This window comes from Drosophila subpulchrella, chromosome 2R, assembly GCF_014743375.2.
Source record: "Drosophila subpulchrella strain 33 F10 #4 breed RU33 chromosome 2R, RU_Dsub_v1.1 Primary Assembly, whole genome shotgun sequence".
Lineage (NCBI taxonomy): Eukaryota > Metazoa > Arthropoda > Insecta > Diptera > Drosophilidae > Drosophila > Drosophila subpulchrella.
Genome location: NC_050611.1, coordinates 8306336 through 8323643, shown reverse-complemented (window position 1 = coordinate 8323643; position 17308 = coordinate 8306336). Strand labels below are relative to the sequence as shown.

The following is a 17308-nucleotide window of genomic DNA, read 5'->3' as shown; positions in this document are numbered from 1 at the left end:
GTGCTTTAATACCCTGAACTTCTTCATTAGAAAGTACTGTGTAAAATAAAACAACTTATATTTTAAAGTGATATCATAACCCAAGTGATTTCTGTGATACCCTGTATATATTTTTGTATGGGAAATCCTTAACAAATGTGGTTTATTTTTAAAGCAAAAGTCGCAACTGTGAAATTCTATTACAATGCTGACCGAATCGTTATTTTTCATGCACATAAGCTCTTGCGAATTCGCAGTGATAATTGTTTCGAACAGTTAGGGGGTGAGGATGCTTATATGCTTTTTATAAGATTAATAAAAAAATGGGTACTTAAAATAAAATGTCAACCCATAAGCCAATGTTGAATGCTGTGTATATTATTTACTATTTTCGGCAAAATGTGTATATATATTGTTATCTCCAAATTCTCGTCTATGTACAATGTATATATGTATTTACAAGCTACAGAAATAGTTAAAAGCACTTCTCACCGCTGATAAAAATGTGTTTTTAATTTTATGAGGCCATCAAGAGCTTGTGCCAAACACCACAAATTTCCAAAAGAACGTGAAATCAACAGTTAATGGCTTCAATTATTTTGAGCCTGAATGACTATATGGATTATGTTCTATATTATTCAAGATGCAATAATCATGCCAATCGCAATATTATTTAATAACTCAAGAGATACAAACAAAGCTTTTACAGTTTTAAAAGATGCATAAATGCTGTTTATCATTTAATAACGATACTTTTTAAGACAAAGAGTACAAAAAATAAATTTTTTTCAGAGCATAAAAAATAAATATTAAGTATTAACATTGTTGTATTTTTATTTAAGTGTAAAATGTTGAAGAATTTTGTACTTCACATCACATCACAATTTGTCCAAAGGGAATCGGAACACTTACCTAAAGTCGTCAACATTTTTTGACAAAATTACCAATGAAGTTTTTTATGCATGACATCACAATTGTCTTGACGTCAATAAAAGGCATTAAATTTGGCAAAGTATGAAATTACAAATATGAAAAATGAAAATACAAAATATTTTTAAATTATAAGTATAAACAAGTAAACAGTCATGTCTATGGCGATTCGTGGTATTCAGAATCTAAAACTCGAACAGTGTTACATTGCAAAATGAACTGCGAGTAAATAGTTTTGTGTGGATTTGTTAATTTGTTTTTAACAGATGTACATTGGGGTTTCTTATGTTTACTGTTAAAATAAGGAAGATCATAAAACAAATGTTTGGTTGAAGTCAATCGCCTAGACTAAAATAAACTTTCCCGTTGGTCCGGAGCCCTGCAACGTGGTCTGCCCCAGTTGTCGCCAACAGGTCACCACCCGTACAGAGCCGAAGGCCACCACCAAGAGGCACATCATAGCTCTGATCATGTGCCTCACCTGGTAAGCTCAGTCTTCTCAATATTCCATATCACCCTGCTTATCTGTAAAGTTATCTATCAATAACTTGACTTGAATGGAATATATACACACACAAAAATTGATTGGTTAAATTGACCAATATAAAAGTAAAACGGTCCATTAAGCAGATACTCTTACTTAACACTTAAACATAAGGGTTACTAAAAAAAATAGTTGGGTAACTATAAAAAGGGTACATTGGACCCAACCCATGGATTGCAGTTAAATAACTATTTTGACAGTTATCATACCCAAAAAATATAGTAACTGAATTTTTTGTATAGTATTTATATACCTTTTAAATTGATAAACTTATAAATTCAATTTATTGATGCGTCACTGTAGCTTGTATTTATAAGCAAATTAAAAAGAAACATTTTCAAATTGCACTTTTTAAAAGTGACTTTCAGCTGGTGTGAATGAATGTTAAAGACAAAGTAGACGTAACTATGTTAATAGTGTCTTAACTAAAAACAAATACATATGCAACCATTTTAAATAGTAAAGTACGGACTATAGTCCGACACACTTAGACCTCAATGGGTCCATTATGATACCGCATGATCTCGTTTTTTCCTTCTCTAGGGTCCCGTTTCTAGTAGTTTCAGCCTGTGTTAAGCTGATAAGCATGTCTTCCACCCAGAAGATTTAATAAAGGCACTTATGTTTTTGAGATTAATCTCCGATATTTCGGTAGGATCGTCGATGAAGGGACTTCTTAAGTGTTTCAGTCTGAGTCTGCATAGGGCTGGGCAGAAGCAGAGAAGGTGTTCTACCGTTTCCGCTTCTTCCTCATCCCTACAGCTTCTGAAGAAATCATTTTGCGGGGCTTTTAGCCTGCCGGCATGTGCGCCAACAAGCCAGTGGCCTGTAAGAGCTCGAATCAACATGCCACACTCTGTGCGGCTAAGTTTGAGTAACTCCGAGGTTTTTTTGTTGATTATCACAGGCCATGTCTGATGAGAGATACGACACTGTGTTGCGATTTGCCAATGGGTGTTCTCTAGTGTGTTGAAGTAGTTTTTTATATTTAGCTTGCAAGTAGCCATGGGCATACCAACATTCTCCTCTCCTGGGAGGAGAGGCTTGGTGGTGCCCTGCCTGGATAATTCGTCCGCTATGAAGTTGACTACGATGTCCCGGTGACCCGGAACCCATATTAGGCTGATAGTAAACTGATTTTCCATCTCGTGGAGAGATCTGCGACATTCTGCTATTGTACGGGAGTTGGTGTTTGTCGAGTAGATCGGTTTAATAGCCGCTTGGTTGTCACTATATATGTTTAGGTGTCCTCTCTGGAGGCTAAAGTTCCCTAAACAGGATAGTGCTTCTTTTATAGCGTGGACCATCGCCTGAAAGTCGCTACAGTGGTCCGGGAGCCTGAATGACTTCCTGATGTCTAATTGTTCGGAGTATACACCTCCGCAAACGTGTCCTTCTAATTTGGAGCCATCTGTATAGAAACAGATTGCGTCCGTCTTGCCCGGTCGGCCCTGCTCCCATTTCTCTCTATCAGGAATCAGGGCCTTAATGGATTTGCATAGATCCGAGATCTTCGGAATCGATTTATCATGCTGGAGAATTTTAGCATGGCCATAAAATTGGGCTTTCCACTGCCCTGTGTTCCTCAATCGAATAGCTGCCGATTTGGCCCTTTCCATGCCTGCTATGTCCAGGCTAGGGAGGTTCAAGATCGCATTCGGAGCTTCATTCGGGGTGGTTCGAAGGGCTCCACTAATACACAAAGCCGCCATTCGCTGTACTTTGATTAGGGGAGTCAGTATGCATTGTTTGTGCAAGGCGGTCCACCACAGAGCCACTCCGTACAGTAGGATTGGCTTGACTACCGCTGTGTATATCCAGTTGACTATTCTAGGGGACATGCCCCATCTTAGCCCAATTGCTTTTTTACAGGAGTAAAGTGGAATTGTTGGTTTTTTTGGATCTCTCTTGGTTGTTTAAGCCCCATTTTAGGCGCTTATCTAGTACTAACCCCAATTACCTGGCGTGATCGCTAAAAGAGAGATTACAATTGCTTAGAATGGGTGGGTTAAGTTGTGGAATTTTGTACCTATTTGTAAATAGTAGAACAATTTCCGTTTTCGAGGGACTTACCCCGAGTCCGTTCGCAATCGTCCATTCCGATAGTATTTTAAGTTTAGCGGTCATAAGATCGCAAAGTGTTTGTGGATATTTTCCATTAAAGATGAGGGCGACGTCGTCTGCGTATGCCACGACCTTACAACCTCCTCCTTCCAGAATCCGCAGTAGTTTATTTACTGCGATATTCCACAAGAGGGGTGATAGTACACCTCCTTGCGGGGTGCCTCTGTTCTCTAGTCTAATCTGGGTTGAGGTCCCTAGTGTGGCTGACCATTCTGCTTATCAGCAATTTATGTATTAGCCTCACCATTGGCGGCCCAACCCCTAGTTCTGTGAGAGATTCTGTTATAGCAGCGGGGAGCACGTTATTGAAGGCTCCCTCTATATCCAGGAAGGCGATCAGTGTGTATTCCTTGATGCTGAGTGATTTCTCGATGCTGCTTACCACCAAGTGTAGCGCCGATTCGGTTGACTTACCTTTGGTGTAAGTGTGCTGTGCTTCTGATATTTGTGTCGGGTCTACGGTGGCCCTTATGTGTAGGCTTATCATTCTTTCAAAGCTTTTAAGCAGGAATGATGTTAGGCTTATTGGCCTAAAATCCTTTGCTGTGGTGTGAGTGGCCTTCCCTGCCTTGGGAATGAACACCACCTTTGTTTCTTGCCATGCTGTTGGTAGTTCTCCTACCGCCAGGATGGATTGGAAGATTTTTTTCAACCAGTTTATGGCTATTTGTCCTGCTTGTTGGATGTGAGCCGGTGTTATCCCGTCCGGTCCCGGCGATTTGTATGGTTTGAAACTATGAATGGACCATTTCATGTTGCGGTCTGATAGGAGTGGATCTAATTCGATTCCCTCTCCTGCTCCTCTTTCAGGAGGATGACCTGCTTGTTGGCTCCTCGGGAAGTGAGCGTCTAGGAGCAGGTCCAAGGACTCCTTACTGGAGTCCGACCATGATCCATTTGCTTTTTGAAGATAGCCCAAAGGCGCGGCTGTCTTAGAGAGTATTTTCCAGAGCGTTGCGGCATCAGTTGTTTTTTCTATGTCAGAGCAGAGGGTCTGCCATGCCGTTCATTTTGCTCTTCTAATGGCCTTTTTGTAAGAGGCTAGTTCCTACTTGTAGTTCAGCCAGTTAGTGTCCTCATTTCCCGCCTTTGCTCTGTTAAACAGGCATCTGCAGTTGGTTCTGAGGATTGATAGTTGTAGGGTCCACCAGGGGGGTTTTTTCCTTTCCCTTGGTTTATCTGTGGGGCACGCCACTTTGAAGGCAGTGTTGCATATATATACTATTTCGTCCAGCTCCTGTGGGTTTGTGATGCTTTCTGACGGTTCCATGGGGAGGATATTCGTCAGAACTTCTTTGTACCTGTGTCAGTCGGTTCGTCTTGGGTTAGCGAAGCTGACCGGCAAGGGCGAATCAAGGGACAATACAGTTTCTCTGAATCTACGGTCCGAAAAGGAGTGCTCGTCAGAGACTGCCCAGTTTTTGACTGCGCCTACGAGTGAATCTGGTACCAAAGTTAGATCTATGATCGTTTGGCAAGCTTTATTTATGAATGTAGGGACATTGCCCCTATTGCATAAGAATAGGTTCGAATTTAGAATAAAATCAAAAAGAGACTCACCTCTGTCGTTGTTGTTTGGGCAACCCCACTGGGTGTGATGGGCGTTGGCGTCACAGCCTATTACCAAACCTTTCCTGAGCTTTTCGCATTCCTCTGCCAGTCCTCTGACCAGCGCATCTGGGGGGTTTTCCTTTTCAAAGGCCAAGTAGGCCGATAGGATCCTTATAGAGCCACTTTGCAGCTCCAGGCTTACTGCGGTGTTGTCTCCGTTGCTGTAATTGCGAAGTAGAAATATACTAAGATGCCTTTTGGCTAATATGCAGGTTCGAATTTTACCTTCTTTGGGGTCAAGCATAAGCTTGTATTCCTGTTCCTAGTCCAGAAACCCTGCCTCCTACAACCCAAGGTTCCTGTACAAGGACTAGGTCGGCTCCGCCTTCGGTCAGGCGAAGCAGAAGTGCAGCAGACGCTGCTTTACTGTGGTGAAGGTTTATTTGTAGAAGTCTTAGTGACATCTACGGCTTCAACCTCCACCACAGTGACGTCGGCCTCCTCTGAGGTCTACGTCCTCGATAGCCGGTCTGAGCGCTCGCATCTCTCTGCTTAGCGACGAATCGGTGGAGAATCCAGCCGTCCACCAGGTGCCTCCAACTCCTCAGCAAGCACCTGCTCGGCGGGGGTTGCCGGCAGAGCTACTAGCGGCGTTGCAGTCGCCCTTATACACCTTGATGTGTATCGCACTGAACCCGAAGTTCAGCACTCCTCGAGCAGTCTCGATCGGAGCAACTGACTCCTTGTTCAGGACCAACACCGCCTGGTTGACGTCCCCTTCATGCTCCTCCACCTTGACGACTTTCCAGTCCTTCATGGGGAGGTGCGGGTTGCATTCTTGCAACATGAAGAGGATGTCCACCGGCGCCTTGATCGCTGCTGGAAGCCAGATCCTGGCTCGGGGTCCACTGGGGACATCGCACCAGTCTAGCGCGACGATGTTTGCCCCTTCGTAGACCTCACCGAGCTTGCTCGTCGCCTGTTTATACAAGTCAGACGACCGCTGACTGTCGGAGGCCACCACCTTGACGCTGCCCTGGTACCATCCCCCGTCCATGCAGCAGGGCGAGGTGCCTGGCTTCTCCCGTACCATGCGCAGGCAAATGAGGGAAAGGTGGGACTCCACTGCCTTCCACTTGTTCCTGGGGATCCTGTTCTCCGGATTTCCCCTGTCAATTAGGCCGAGTAGGACACGGTTCTTCGTGATTTCGGCGAACGAGACCGTTAGCTGGATCTTAGAACTCTTCGCCGATGGTCCGGGAAGTTCGAGGGATCGCTGCCTTTTCGCCTGAGTCCTGCCCGTAGTTAGGAAGCACCTTCCTTGCCCACTCTACCTTTTTTAGCCATTCAGGCGAAGGTATGGCAACGGTGCTTATAGTGTGTGAGCGCAGAGTCGCGGAGGCGTTTGCGGCTGGCTTTCTGCCACCCGTCATCTCCAGTTTGGGATGCGGCCCTTTCGGAACCGTGCTGGTATGGATGGTGGAACCAGTGTTCAGCTTATCCATGGATTTTTTGAGAGTTCCCGTCTCTGTGTTTTGTGTTGTGTTGTTAGTTTGCTTTTTATGTTCCATAATTCGTCCCACGAGTTGCGGAGAAGAGGAAAAGTCCGCCCGGGCAGAGATCCGCGATGCCCGGGTAAGGCGATTTACTGCGGTTTCCGTCCTCGATTCCGTGTTTGACTTCTCCCACCAGCTTATTCACAGTTGGCCTCGATAGAGGTCGTCCGCTATCCGCAACCTGCGACCCGCTCGGCTGCCCCAGCTAGGCGACTTTGGAACCATCTCACACGTTCCTCAGCCGAGCTGATATTCTCTATATAAAAGCAAAGTATCCGGTCATAACTTGCTTCGAAGATGGGATGGAATAAAAAAAAACAAGGGAGAACGCTATAGTCGAGTACCTCGACTATCAGATACCCGTTACTCAGCTTAAGGGACCAAAGGGAAATGGAAATATGCAAGCAGCAAAGCGAGATTTAAATGCGCCACCTACCGGCGGAAGACAGATTTAAGCCTTGTTGGCGTTAGGGTGGGCGTGGCAAATTTTTTTTTTGGATCAATCGATAGGTATTGACGAGACCAATACATTTCAGTTAAAATTTTTTATCTATCATGAAAATTGTGGGCGCCACAGGTTTGGGCGGTTTGTGGGCGTTATAGTTGGCGTGGCATATTCGCGTGACAAAATTGCGCTGCGTACAAAGCTACGGAATCTAAATCTGAGATCCCGATTCTCTATCTTTGATAGTTTCCGAGATATCCACGTTCATACTTACGATTTTTTGAAGTTTGTGGGCGTTAAAGTGGGCGTGGCAATCTTTTTTTGGGTCAATCGATAGGTATTGATGAGAACAATACATTTCAGCTAAAATTTTTATTCTAGCATCAAAACTGTAGGAGCCACAGCTTTGGGCGATTTGTGGGCGTTCGAGGGGGCGTGGCACTCTGCTGAAACAAACTTGCGCTGCGCAGGAATCTCAGGAATCTGCACGCCTAATCCCAGTATTGTAGCTCTTATAGTTTCCGAGATCTCAGCGTTCATACGGACAGACGGACAGACGGACAGATGGACAGACGTACAGACGGACATGGCTAGATCGACTCGGCTAGTGATCCTGATCAAGAATATATATACTTTATGGGGTCGGAAATGCTTCCTTCTGCCTGTTACATACTTTCCGACGAATCTAGTATACCCTTTTACTCTACGAGTAACGGATACAATGATTGCTCAAGCTTATGAATAAGGAATTATGAAATAAAAGACATATAAGCCGAAGAACATGTTCTAATCTACACATAGCTTTGGTCGGGAATTGCTTAGTAACCGCATCGTTGGCTATACGATATTCACTATCGCAAATGGAAGGAACGGACAGAAAACGAATTTTAGGTCCCGTCTGCGGAGATCACTTCAGTCGACTGCCTGAATTCAACCGCGTAGCACTTCGGTCGGAAATAAATAAAGCGAATAATGGAGAAGAATTTCCCGTACGACCAGCTGCAAAATCATGCTCCCCAGGCACCGCCCTCTTATGACAACACCCAGGTCTATCCTAATTTGCATCAGCCCCAGCCGATTTTGACTCAACCTCAGATAATGCAGGGTAAGTACTAACAAATACATACCTTATTAAATGGACATTACCTACGCGAAGTCTAAATCATTATGAAGACCACGTTCATATTGAGAAAGATGTATATAATGAAAATATAATTTTGACATACTATATGTGGGTTTTTTATGTTTTGAGAGCAAGTATATGGTTCATAAAATATAATAAGACCTCTATCAGTATTGGTTCTATATACAACTTGTACAATACGGAATTGACAAATCTATTTGGTTTCTTCCAGCACCCCCCAATGTGTTGGGTGGTGTACCATCCATGGCCACGTGTCCAAGTTGCGGAGTCCGTAGGGAAACGAATGTCGAGTTCGAGCCAAGTACCAAAACCCATTTGCTGGCCCTCCTTATCTGCTTGGTGGGGTATGTGAATCGAGTTTGCTGTCTTAGACAATTATGTAATACCACCTATCTGGTTTTTCAGGGGCATTTGCTGCTGCTGCATTCCCTACTGCACCGACTCCTGCCAGTCGGCCAAACACACCTGCAGTAGCTGTGGAGCCTATGTGGGCACATACAAGAACTAGAAGCCCACCCGAAAACCAAATGTTACAAAGATAAATCTCAAAAGAGCAAATATAATTTGTTCAAGTATATAAATATTGACGTCATGCAAAAAACCCTGTATTCTCAATAAAATTCCACCATTGATCTTCGAAATCAGATTTAGCACACCGGGATACTTACCCATTGCAACAAGCCCAGTTTATATTGTGAAAAATTCTATTATGGATATTTGTATATTTTTTTAAAATAAATAATCACACCTTCCGTTACGACTTGTGAAACTCTCGGGTATCCAGAACTTGAGCAAAAACCATCGGAGAAAAAATTGGTAAGAACCAATTAATTTTTTTTTTGATGGATCCAATGGAACAGAACGACCATAGTTAGATAAAAATATTCAGGACTCACTGTTGAATTTGTATATAATAAAAGTCGTATCTCCGTTTTCTCGATTCCCTGTTAAGGGGAGAGTTGGCTATCTGCCTGACAAAATTAGTTGCCGTAAATCAAATCGAGTTTCGGGTTATGGTTTGTCTGAAAGAGAAAAAATAATGCCCATTTATACTTGGGTTAGCTCTCTACTTAAAAAGAAAAATTGGAAGTTTTAGTTTTAGTTTATAAAAAGGCTAGTGTTTTAATACCCTGGACTTCTTCATTAGAAAGTACTGTGTAAAATAAAACAACTTATATTTTAAAGTGATATCATAACCCAAGTGATTTCTGTGTTACCCTGAATATATTTTTGTATTGGAAATCCTTAACAAATGTGGTTTATTTTTAAAGCAGAAGTCGCAAGTGTGAAATTCTATTACAATGCTGACCGAATCGTTATTTTTCATGCAGATAAGCTCTTGCGAATTCGCAGTGATAATTGTTTCGAACAGTTAGGGGGTGAGGATGCTTATATGCTTTTTAAAAGATTAATAAAAAAATGGGTTCTTAAAATAAAATGTCAACCCATAAGCCAATGTTGAATGTTGTGCATATTATTTATTTATTTATTTACTATTTTTGGCAAAATGTGTATATATATTGTTATCTCCAAATTCTCGTCTATGTACAATGTATATATGTATTTATATGCTACGGAAATAGTTAAAAGCACTTCGCACCGCTGATAAAAATGTGTTTTTAATTTTATGAAGCCATCAAGAGCTAGTGCCACACACCACAAATTTCCCAAAGAACGTGAAATCAACAGTTAATGGCTTCAATTATTTTGAGCCTGAATGACTATATGGATTATGTTCTATATTATTCAAGATGCAATAATCATGCCAATCGCAATATTATTTAATAACTCAAGAGATACAAACAAAGCTTTTACAGTTTTAAAAGGTGCATAAATGCAATGGTAACTAACTGTTATTTAATTGCTGTTTATCATTTAATAACTATACTTTTCAATAAAAATTAATTTTTTTCAGAGCATAAAAAATAAATATTAAGTATTGGCAATAACATTTGACATTGTTGTATTTTTATTTAAGTGTAAAATGTTGAAGAATTTTGTACTTCACATCACATCACAATTTGTCCAAAGGGAATCGGAACACTCACTTAAAGTCGTCAACATTTTTTGACAAAATTACCAATGAAGTTTTTTATGCATGACATCACAAATGTCTTGACGTCAATAAATTGCATTAAATTTGGCAAAGTATGAAATTGCAAATATGAAAAATGAAAATACAAAATATCTTTAAATTATAAGTATAAACAAGTAAACAGTCATGTCTATGGCGATTCGTGGTATTCAGAATCTAAAACTCGAACAGTGTTACATTGCAAAATGAACAGCGAATAAAAAGTTTTGTGTGGATTTCTTAATTTGTTTTTAACAGATGTACATTGGGGTTTCTTATGTTTACTGTTAAAATAAGGAAGATCATAAAACAAATGTTTGCTTGAAGTCAATCGCCTACATTAAAATAAACTTTCCCGTTGGTCCGGAGCCCTGCCTTGATCGCTGCTGGAAGCCAGATCCTGGCTCGGGGTCCACTGGGGACATCGCACCAGTCTAGCGCGACGATGTTCGCCCCTTCGTAGACCTCACCGAGCTTGCTCGTCGCCTGTTTATACAAGTCAGCCGACCGCTGACTGTCGCAGGCCACCACCTTGACGCTGCCCTGGTACCATCCCCCGTCCATGCAGCAGGGCGAGGTGCCTGGCTTCTCCCGTACCATGCGCAGGCAAATGATGGAAAGGTGGGACTCCACTGCCTTCCACTTGTTCCTGGGGATCCTGTTCTCCGGATTTCCCCTGTCAATTAGGCCGAGTAGGACACGGTTCTTCGTGATTTCGGCGAACGAGACCGTTAGCTGGATCTTAGAACTCTTCGCCGATGGTCCGGGTAGTTCGAGGGATCGCTGCCTTTTCGCCTGAGTCCTGCCCGTAGTTAGGAAGCACCTTCCTTGCCCACTCTACCTTTTTTAGCCATTCAGGCGAAGGTGTGGCAACGGTGCTCCTAGTGTTAGTTTGCTTTTTTAGTTGGTCCCACGAGTTGCGGAGAAGGGGAAAAGTCCGCGATAGTTAGAACAGGGGGTCGCCATTTCCCTGAGCCCACCGATTGAGACTGGGCTAGTTTTTGATCCGGGCCCCCAGCCAGGCTGACTCTTGGCACGGTCCGTATTACACCTTAGTTCGGCCCGGAGTGAGATGTTTTTTGGGAGGGGAGATGGGTAGGTGTTGTATTGGGAGTGGGTTTGTGTAAAGCAACTATTTAGATGCGGCTGAACAACTCGCATCGTCGGTATTGCTTCGTTGTAAAATACCCGCTGGCTGTCCGGGACTGTTTAATTACTGGGGTTTCCGTCCACGATTCCGTGTTTGACTTCTCCCACCAGCTTATTCACAGTTTGCCTCGAAAGAGGTCGTCCGCTATCCGCAACCTGCGACGCGCTCGGTTGCCCCAGCTAGGCGACTTTGGAACCATTTCACAAGTTCCTCAGCCGAGCTGATATTCTCTATATAAAAGCAAAGTATCCGGTCATAACTTGCTTCGAAGATGGGATGGAATAAAAAAAATGATTGCTAAAGCTTATGAATAAGGAATTATGAAATAAAATACGAAAACGAATTTTGGGTCCCGTCTGCGGAGCTCACTTCAGTCGACTACCTGAATTCAACCGCGTAGCACCTTGGGTCGCAAAAAATTAATAAAGCGAATAATGGAGAAGAATATTCCGTACGACCAGCTGCAAACTCATGCTCCCCACAACACCCAGGTCTATCCTAATTTGCATCAGCCCCAGCCGATTTTGGCTCAACCTCTGATAACGCAGGGTAAGTACTAACAAATACATTCCTTATTAAATGGACATTACCTATGCGAAGCCTTAAACATTACGAAGACCAAGTTGATATTGAGAAAGATGTATATGATGAAAATATAATTTTGACATAAAATATGTGAATTATTTATGCTTTGAGAGCAAGTATATGTTTCATAAAGTATAAAAAGACCTTTATCAGTATTGGTTCTACATAATATTTGTACAATACGGAATTAACAAATCTATTTGGTTTCTTCCAGCACCCCCCAATGTGTTGGGTGGTGTACCATCCATGGCCACGTGTCCGAGTTGCGGAGTCCGTAGGGAAACGAAGGTCGAGTTCGAGCCAAGTACCAAAACCCATTTGCTGGCCCTCCTTATCTGCATGGTGGGGTATGTGAATCGAGTTTGCTGCCTTAGACAATTAAGTAATACCACCTATCTGGTTTTTCAGGGGCATTTGCTGCTGCTGCATTCCCTACTGGACCAACTCCTGCCAGTCGGCCAAACACACCTGCAGTAGCTGTGGAGCCTATGTGGGCACATACAAGAACTAGAAGCCCACCCGAAAACCAAATGTTACAAAGATAAATCTCAAAAGAGCAAATATAATTTGTTCAAGTATATAAATATTGACGTCATGCTACGCGAAAAATGTAGCGGAACGAAACCCTGTATTCTCAATAAAATTCCACCATTGATCTTCGATATCAGATTTAGCACACCGGGATACTTACCCATTGCACCAAGCCCAGTTATATTGTGAAAAATCCTATTATGCATATTTGTATATTCAATTAAAATAAATAATCACACCTTCCGTTACGACTTGTGAAACTTGCGGGTATCCTGAGCTCGAGCAAAAACCATCGGAGAAAAAATTGGTTAGAACCAATTAATTTTTTTTTTTATGGATCCAATGGAACAGAACGACCATAGTTAGATAAAAGTATTTAGGACTCACTGTTGAATTTGTATATAAGAAAAGTCTTATCTCCGTTTTCTCGAGTGCCTGTTAAGGGGAGAGTTTTCTATCAGCCTGAAAAAATTTGTTGTCGTAAAATCAAATCGAGTTTCGGGTTATCTTGATGCCCATTTGTGTATGTTTGCTCTTTACTTAAAATATAATAGCATGTTTTGGTTAGAAAATCAATATACTTTGAATGGGTGGAAAACCAATTTTCTTAACTTTACATCTTTTGCAGAAAGGTTAAAAAAGCTTAAGATAAATGGCTTGAGCTATACTCTTATAAAAAGGCTAGTGTTTAAATACCCTGGACTACTTCATTAGAAAGTACTGTGTAAAATAAAACAACTTATATTTTAAAGTGATATCATAACCCAAGTGATTTCTGTGGTACCCTGTATATATTTTTGTATTGGAAATCCTTAACAAATGTGGTTTATTTTTAAAGCAAAAGTCGCAACTGTGAAATTCGATTACAATGCTGACCGAATCGTTATTTTTCATGCAGATAAGCTCTTGCGAATTCGCAGTGATAATTGTTTCGAACAGTTAGGGGGTGAGGATGCTTATATGCTTTTTAAAAGATTAATAAAAAAATGGGTACTTAAAATAAAATGTCAACCCATAAGCCAATGTTGAATGTTGTGTATATTATTTATTTATTTATTTACTATTTTTGGCAAAATGTGTATATATATTGTTATCTCCAAATTCTCGTCTATGTACAATGTATATATGTATTTATATGCTACGGAAATAGTTAAAAGCACTTCGCACCGCTGATAAAAATGTGTTTTTAATTTTATGAGGCCATCAAGAGCTTGTGCCAAACACCACAAATTTCCCAAAGAACGTGAAATCAACAGTTAATGGCTTCAATTATTTTGAGCCTGAATGACTATATGGATTATGTTCTATATTAATCAAGATGCAATAATCATGCCAATCGCAATATTATTTAATAACTCAAGAGATACAAACAAAGCTTTTACAGTTTTAAAAGATGCATAAATGCAATGGTAACTAACTGTTATTTAATTGCTGTTTATCATTTAATAACTATACTTTTCAATAAAAATTAATTTTTTCAGAGCATAAAAAATAAATATTAAGTATTGGCAATGTCATTTAACATTGTTGTATTTTTATTTAAGTGTAAAATGTTGAAGAATTTTGTACTTCACATCACATCACAATTTGTCCAAGGGGAATTGGAACACTCAGTTAAAGTCGTCAACATTTTTTGACAAAATTTCCAATGAAGTTTTTTATGCATGACATCACAATAGTCTTGACATCAATAAATTTTATTGAATTTGGCAAAGTGTGAAATTGGTCTTATAATGTGTACAATGTACATTGAATACAAAATATCTTTAAATTATAAGTATAAACAAGTAAACAGTCATGTCTATGGAGATTCGTGGTATTCGGAATATAAACAAGGAAGAACGCTATAGTCGAGTACCTCGACTATCAGATACCCGTTACTCAGCTAAAGGAACCAAAGGAAAATGGAGATATGCAAGCAGCAGAGCGAGATTGAAATGCGCCACCTACCGGCGGTAGACAGATTTAAGCGTTGTGGGCGTTAGAGCGGGCGTGGCAAAGTTTTTCTTGGATCAATCGATAGGTATTGACAAGACCAATACATTTCAGTTAAAATTTTTTATCTAGCATGAAAATTGTGGGCGCCACAGGCTTGGGCGGTTTGTGGGCGTTAGAGTGGGCGTGGCATATTGGCGTGACAAACTTGCGCTGCGCTCAAGCCTACGGAATCGAAATCTGAAATACCATTTCTCTATCTTTGATATTTTCCGAGATATCCGCGATCATATTTACGATTTTTTGAAGTTTGTGGGCGGTTTGTGGGCGTTCAAGTGGGCGTGGCAAACTTTTTTTTAGGTCAATCGATAGGTATTGATAAGAACAATACATTTCAGCTAAAATTTTTATTTTAGCATAAAAACTGTAGGAGCCACAGTTTTGGGCGGTTTGTGGGCGTTGGAGTGGGCGTGGCACTCTGCTAAAACAAACTTGCGCTGCGTAAGAAGCTCAGGAATCTGCACGCCTAATCTCAATATCCCAAGATCTCAGCGTTCATCCGGACGGACAGGCAGATGGACAGACGGACAGACGGACAGACGGACATGGCTAGATCGACTCGGCTAGTGATCCTGATCAAGAATATATATACTTTATGGGGTCGGAAACGCTTCCTTTTGCCTGTTACATACTTTCCGACGAATCTAGTATACCCTTTTACTCTACGAGTAACGGGTATAAAAAAAAGTTAAAAGTTTTGTCTGGATTTGTTAATTTGCTTTTAACAGATGTACATTGGGGTTTCTTATGTTTACTGTTAAAATAAAGATGATCATAAAACAAATGTTTGGTTACAGTCAATCACCTAGATTAAAAAAAACTTTGTTAGTTTTGATTACAGCGTGAGATAGTCATTTTCCAAGGTCAAAAAAATCGTTTATGGATCTAAAAAATCAAAGTTTTAAAGAAGTCAAATATTCTTCGCTCAGCGACTAGATAATGCTTTCTTGAAAATCGGGTCCACCGCAAAACCATTTTTCGAAAAACACTGATTCCAGCTAATCGCATTTAAAGTTTTAAGTCTCCTGCTTCGGTAACCAGAGTAGGTTAGCTTTACATTGCAATATCTTGTGTTTTAACGGATCGGACCATTATGATTTTTGGTATAAGTATTCTGAAAACTGTATACCAACAGAAAGAGAAAAACAAAAAACAACTTCAGTATATAAAAACTTAAGTTTATTTAACATTCGAGTGCGCAATAATTATTATTACAAACATCTAACATTATACAACAAGGAATTTTTGAATTTTCTTGACTTATTGATAGCCCTGCACTTGAGTCGCCTACTAAAAATAGCTTATCATCTGAACATCCGGAATGAAATGCAAAGCGTGATTCATTCCAGACTTGTTATTTCATCATACTCGTCGGTCGAACTGTAAGAATTATTATTTTTATGCAGTGCAATTGCATTGCGCAAAAAGCTCAGTAATGAGTTGATTGCGGCTTGCAACAGAATGGAATCAATTGAGTACGATAAAGAATTAAAACTTCAGGATGAATTCCAAGAGATTCCTCCTCCTCCGCCTCTTCCACCGCAGCCCCAAGTATATCAGTCCATTGCAAAGCGAAATCAATTTATGGATCGTAAGGATTGTTATGAGTGTCAACAAAAAATCGCTCAGAGTACGATGACTTGCGAAGACTACCAAATTTGGAAACGAGGTAGAGGGTGTGTCGTGAGATATTGGTAATAAATTGTGTTTGCTAATACACACAATAACATAAAGCAAATTAAAAATTTCTTTACAGCGAAACTTGTGCATTAAAACTATATTAAACTAAAGTCTAGCCTAAAACTCGAAATAAAAAAATATATTTCTGATTAAAATGTTCGCAAGAAAGAGATTCTGATCCGCCCGATTTCGTACTATCTCAGTAGTACCTCTTTTAAACATTATTAATATTGCGTGGAGGGGAAGGGAGTTCAATAAGTCATATAATTACAATATCAACATGCAGCCGGCGGCCAGATTACATTGCTCTGAAATAAGAACAGTCGGTTCTTGCAGTACGAACAGAAATGTCGGATGATTTGAGCTGTCCCAACTGCGATTCGAAGTCCATAATCAGGAAAAGATACTTGGCCATACCACGAATGAAAAAGTTTAAGATGGATTTCTGGTAAGTAATAATTCAATGTGTTCTATTAAATTGAATACGATTTCCTTGCCTCTAGCGCTTTATGCTGCGGACGGCGATACTGTGGAGTTGGAATTTATAAAACCGTTTTCAAATGTCGATCCTGTGGCTGGAAGGGCAATCCCAACCCTTCACACTGAGATGCGCGCGTCATAGATGAAAAACAGGTCGCGACATAATGTTAAAATTAATATGTAGTCAGCTTTTGTATTTTCCGTTTTCCACTAAAAAGCTGTTTAAGTATAAAAAAAATAGCCAGCAATTGAAAAGCTCTGAGAAAACAAATTATATATCAAACAAAACCACCTCTTTAAAAGGTAAAAATCTAGTGACGATCGCACTTCCATTCGCCCACCGTCAGCAAAATATTTAAACTATAAAATTAAAAAAATTCGTTTGGCATATCTTAAATGCCTTAAAATCGTACCATCCTATTGTACAATGTTCATATTTACAGATTCTGAAATATATGTATGATTTTAAATGCAAGATGTGGTTTTAGTTGCAAGGATCGTACACTTCGGCTTGCAGATTACTCTGATATTTCAAAAAAT

At 40.6% G+C, this 17308-nt stretch overlaps 3 protein-coding genes across 3 annotated transcripts; all 3 read left to right on the top strand.

The window, feature by feature from the left end:
• The first annotated feature begins 8040 nt into the window (after positions 1-8040).
• LOC119550310 (lipopolysaccharide-induced tumor necrosis factor-alpha factor homolog) lies at positions 8041-9030 on the top strand. The gene is made up of 3 exons (XM_037858911.1): positions 8041-8234; positions 8485-8617; positions 8679-9030. The coding sequence occupies exons 1-3, from the start codon at positions 8102-8104 to the stop codon at positions 8779-8781; spliced, it is 369 nt and encodes a 122-aa protein (XP_037714839.1). The 5' UTR covers positions 8041-8101; the 3' UTR covers positions 8782-9030.
• A 2811-nt stretch (positions 9031-11841) lies between these two features.
• Positions 11842-12856, top strand: LOC119550740 (cell death-inducing p53-target protein 1-like). The gene is made up of 3 exons (XM_037859656.1): positions 11842-12046; positions 12297-12429; positions 12491-12856. Exons 1-3 carry the CDS (start codon positions 11932-11934, stop codon positions 12591-12593), a joined length of 351 nt encoding a protein of 116 aa, XP_037715584.1. The 5' UTR covers positions 11842-11931; the 3' UTR covers positions 12594-12856.
• Positions 12857-16038: 3182 nt separating this feature from the next.
• LOC119550332 lies at positions 16039-17243 on the top strand. The gene is made up of 3 exons (XM_037858947.1): positions 16039-16302; positions 16365-16736; positions 16792-17243. The coding sequence occupies exons 2-3, from the start codon at positions 16636-16638 to the stop codon at positions 16892-16894; spliced, it is 204 nt and encodes a 67-aa protein (XP_037714875.1). The 5' UTR covers positions 16039-16302; positions 16365-16635; the 3' UTR covers positions 16895-17243.
• Positions 17244-17308: the final 65 nt, after the last annotated feature.

Coding starts and splice junctions, on each gene's coding strand:
- LOC119550310 (XM_037858911.1), top strand. CDS start 8,102: ATGGAGAAGAATTTCCCGTACGACCAGCTGCAAAATCATGCTCCCCAG. Junction 8,235..8,484: donor TCAACCTCAGATAATGCAGG/GTAAGTACTAAC, acceptor GGTTTCTTCCAG/CACCCCCCAATGTGTTGGGT. Junction 8,618..8,678: donor CTCCTTATCTGCTTGGTGGG/GTATGTGAATCG, acceptor CTGGTTTTTCAG/GGGCATTTGCTGCTGCTGCA.
- LOC119550740 (XM_037859656.1), top strand. CDS start 11,932: ATGGAGAAGAATATTCCGTACGACCAGCTGCAAACTCATGCTCCCCAC. Junction 12,047..12,296: donor TCAACCTCTGATAACGCAGG/GTAAGTACTAAC, acceptor GGTTTCTTCCAG/CACCCCCCAATGTGTTGGGT. Junction 12,430..12,490: donor CTCCTTATCTGCATGGTGGG/GTATGTGAATCG, acceptor CTGGTTTTTCAG/GGGCATTTGCTGCTGCTGCA.
- LOC119550332 (XM_037858947.1), top strand. CDS start 16,636: ATGTCGGATGATTTGAGCTGTCCCAACTGCGATTCGAAGTCCATAATC. Junction 16,737..16,791: donor AAGTTTAAGATGGATTTCTG/GTAAGTAATAAT, acceptor CCTTGCCTCTAG/CGCTTTATGCTGCGGACGGC.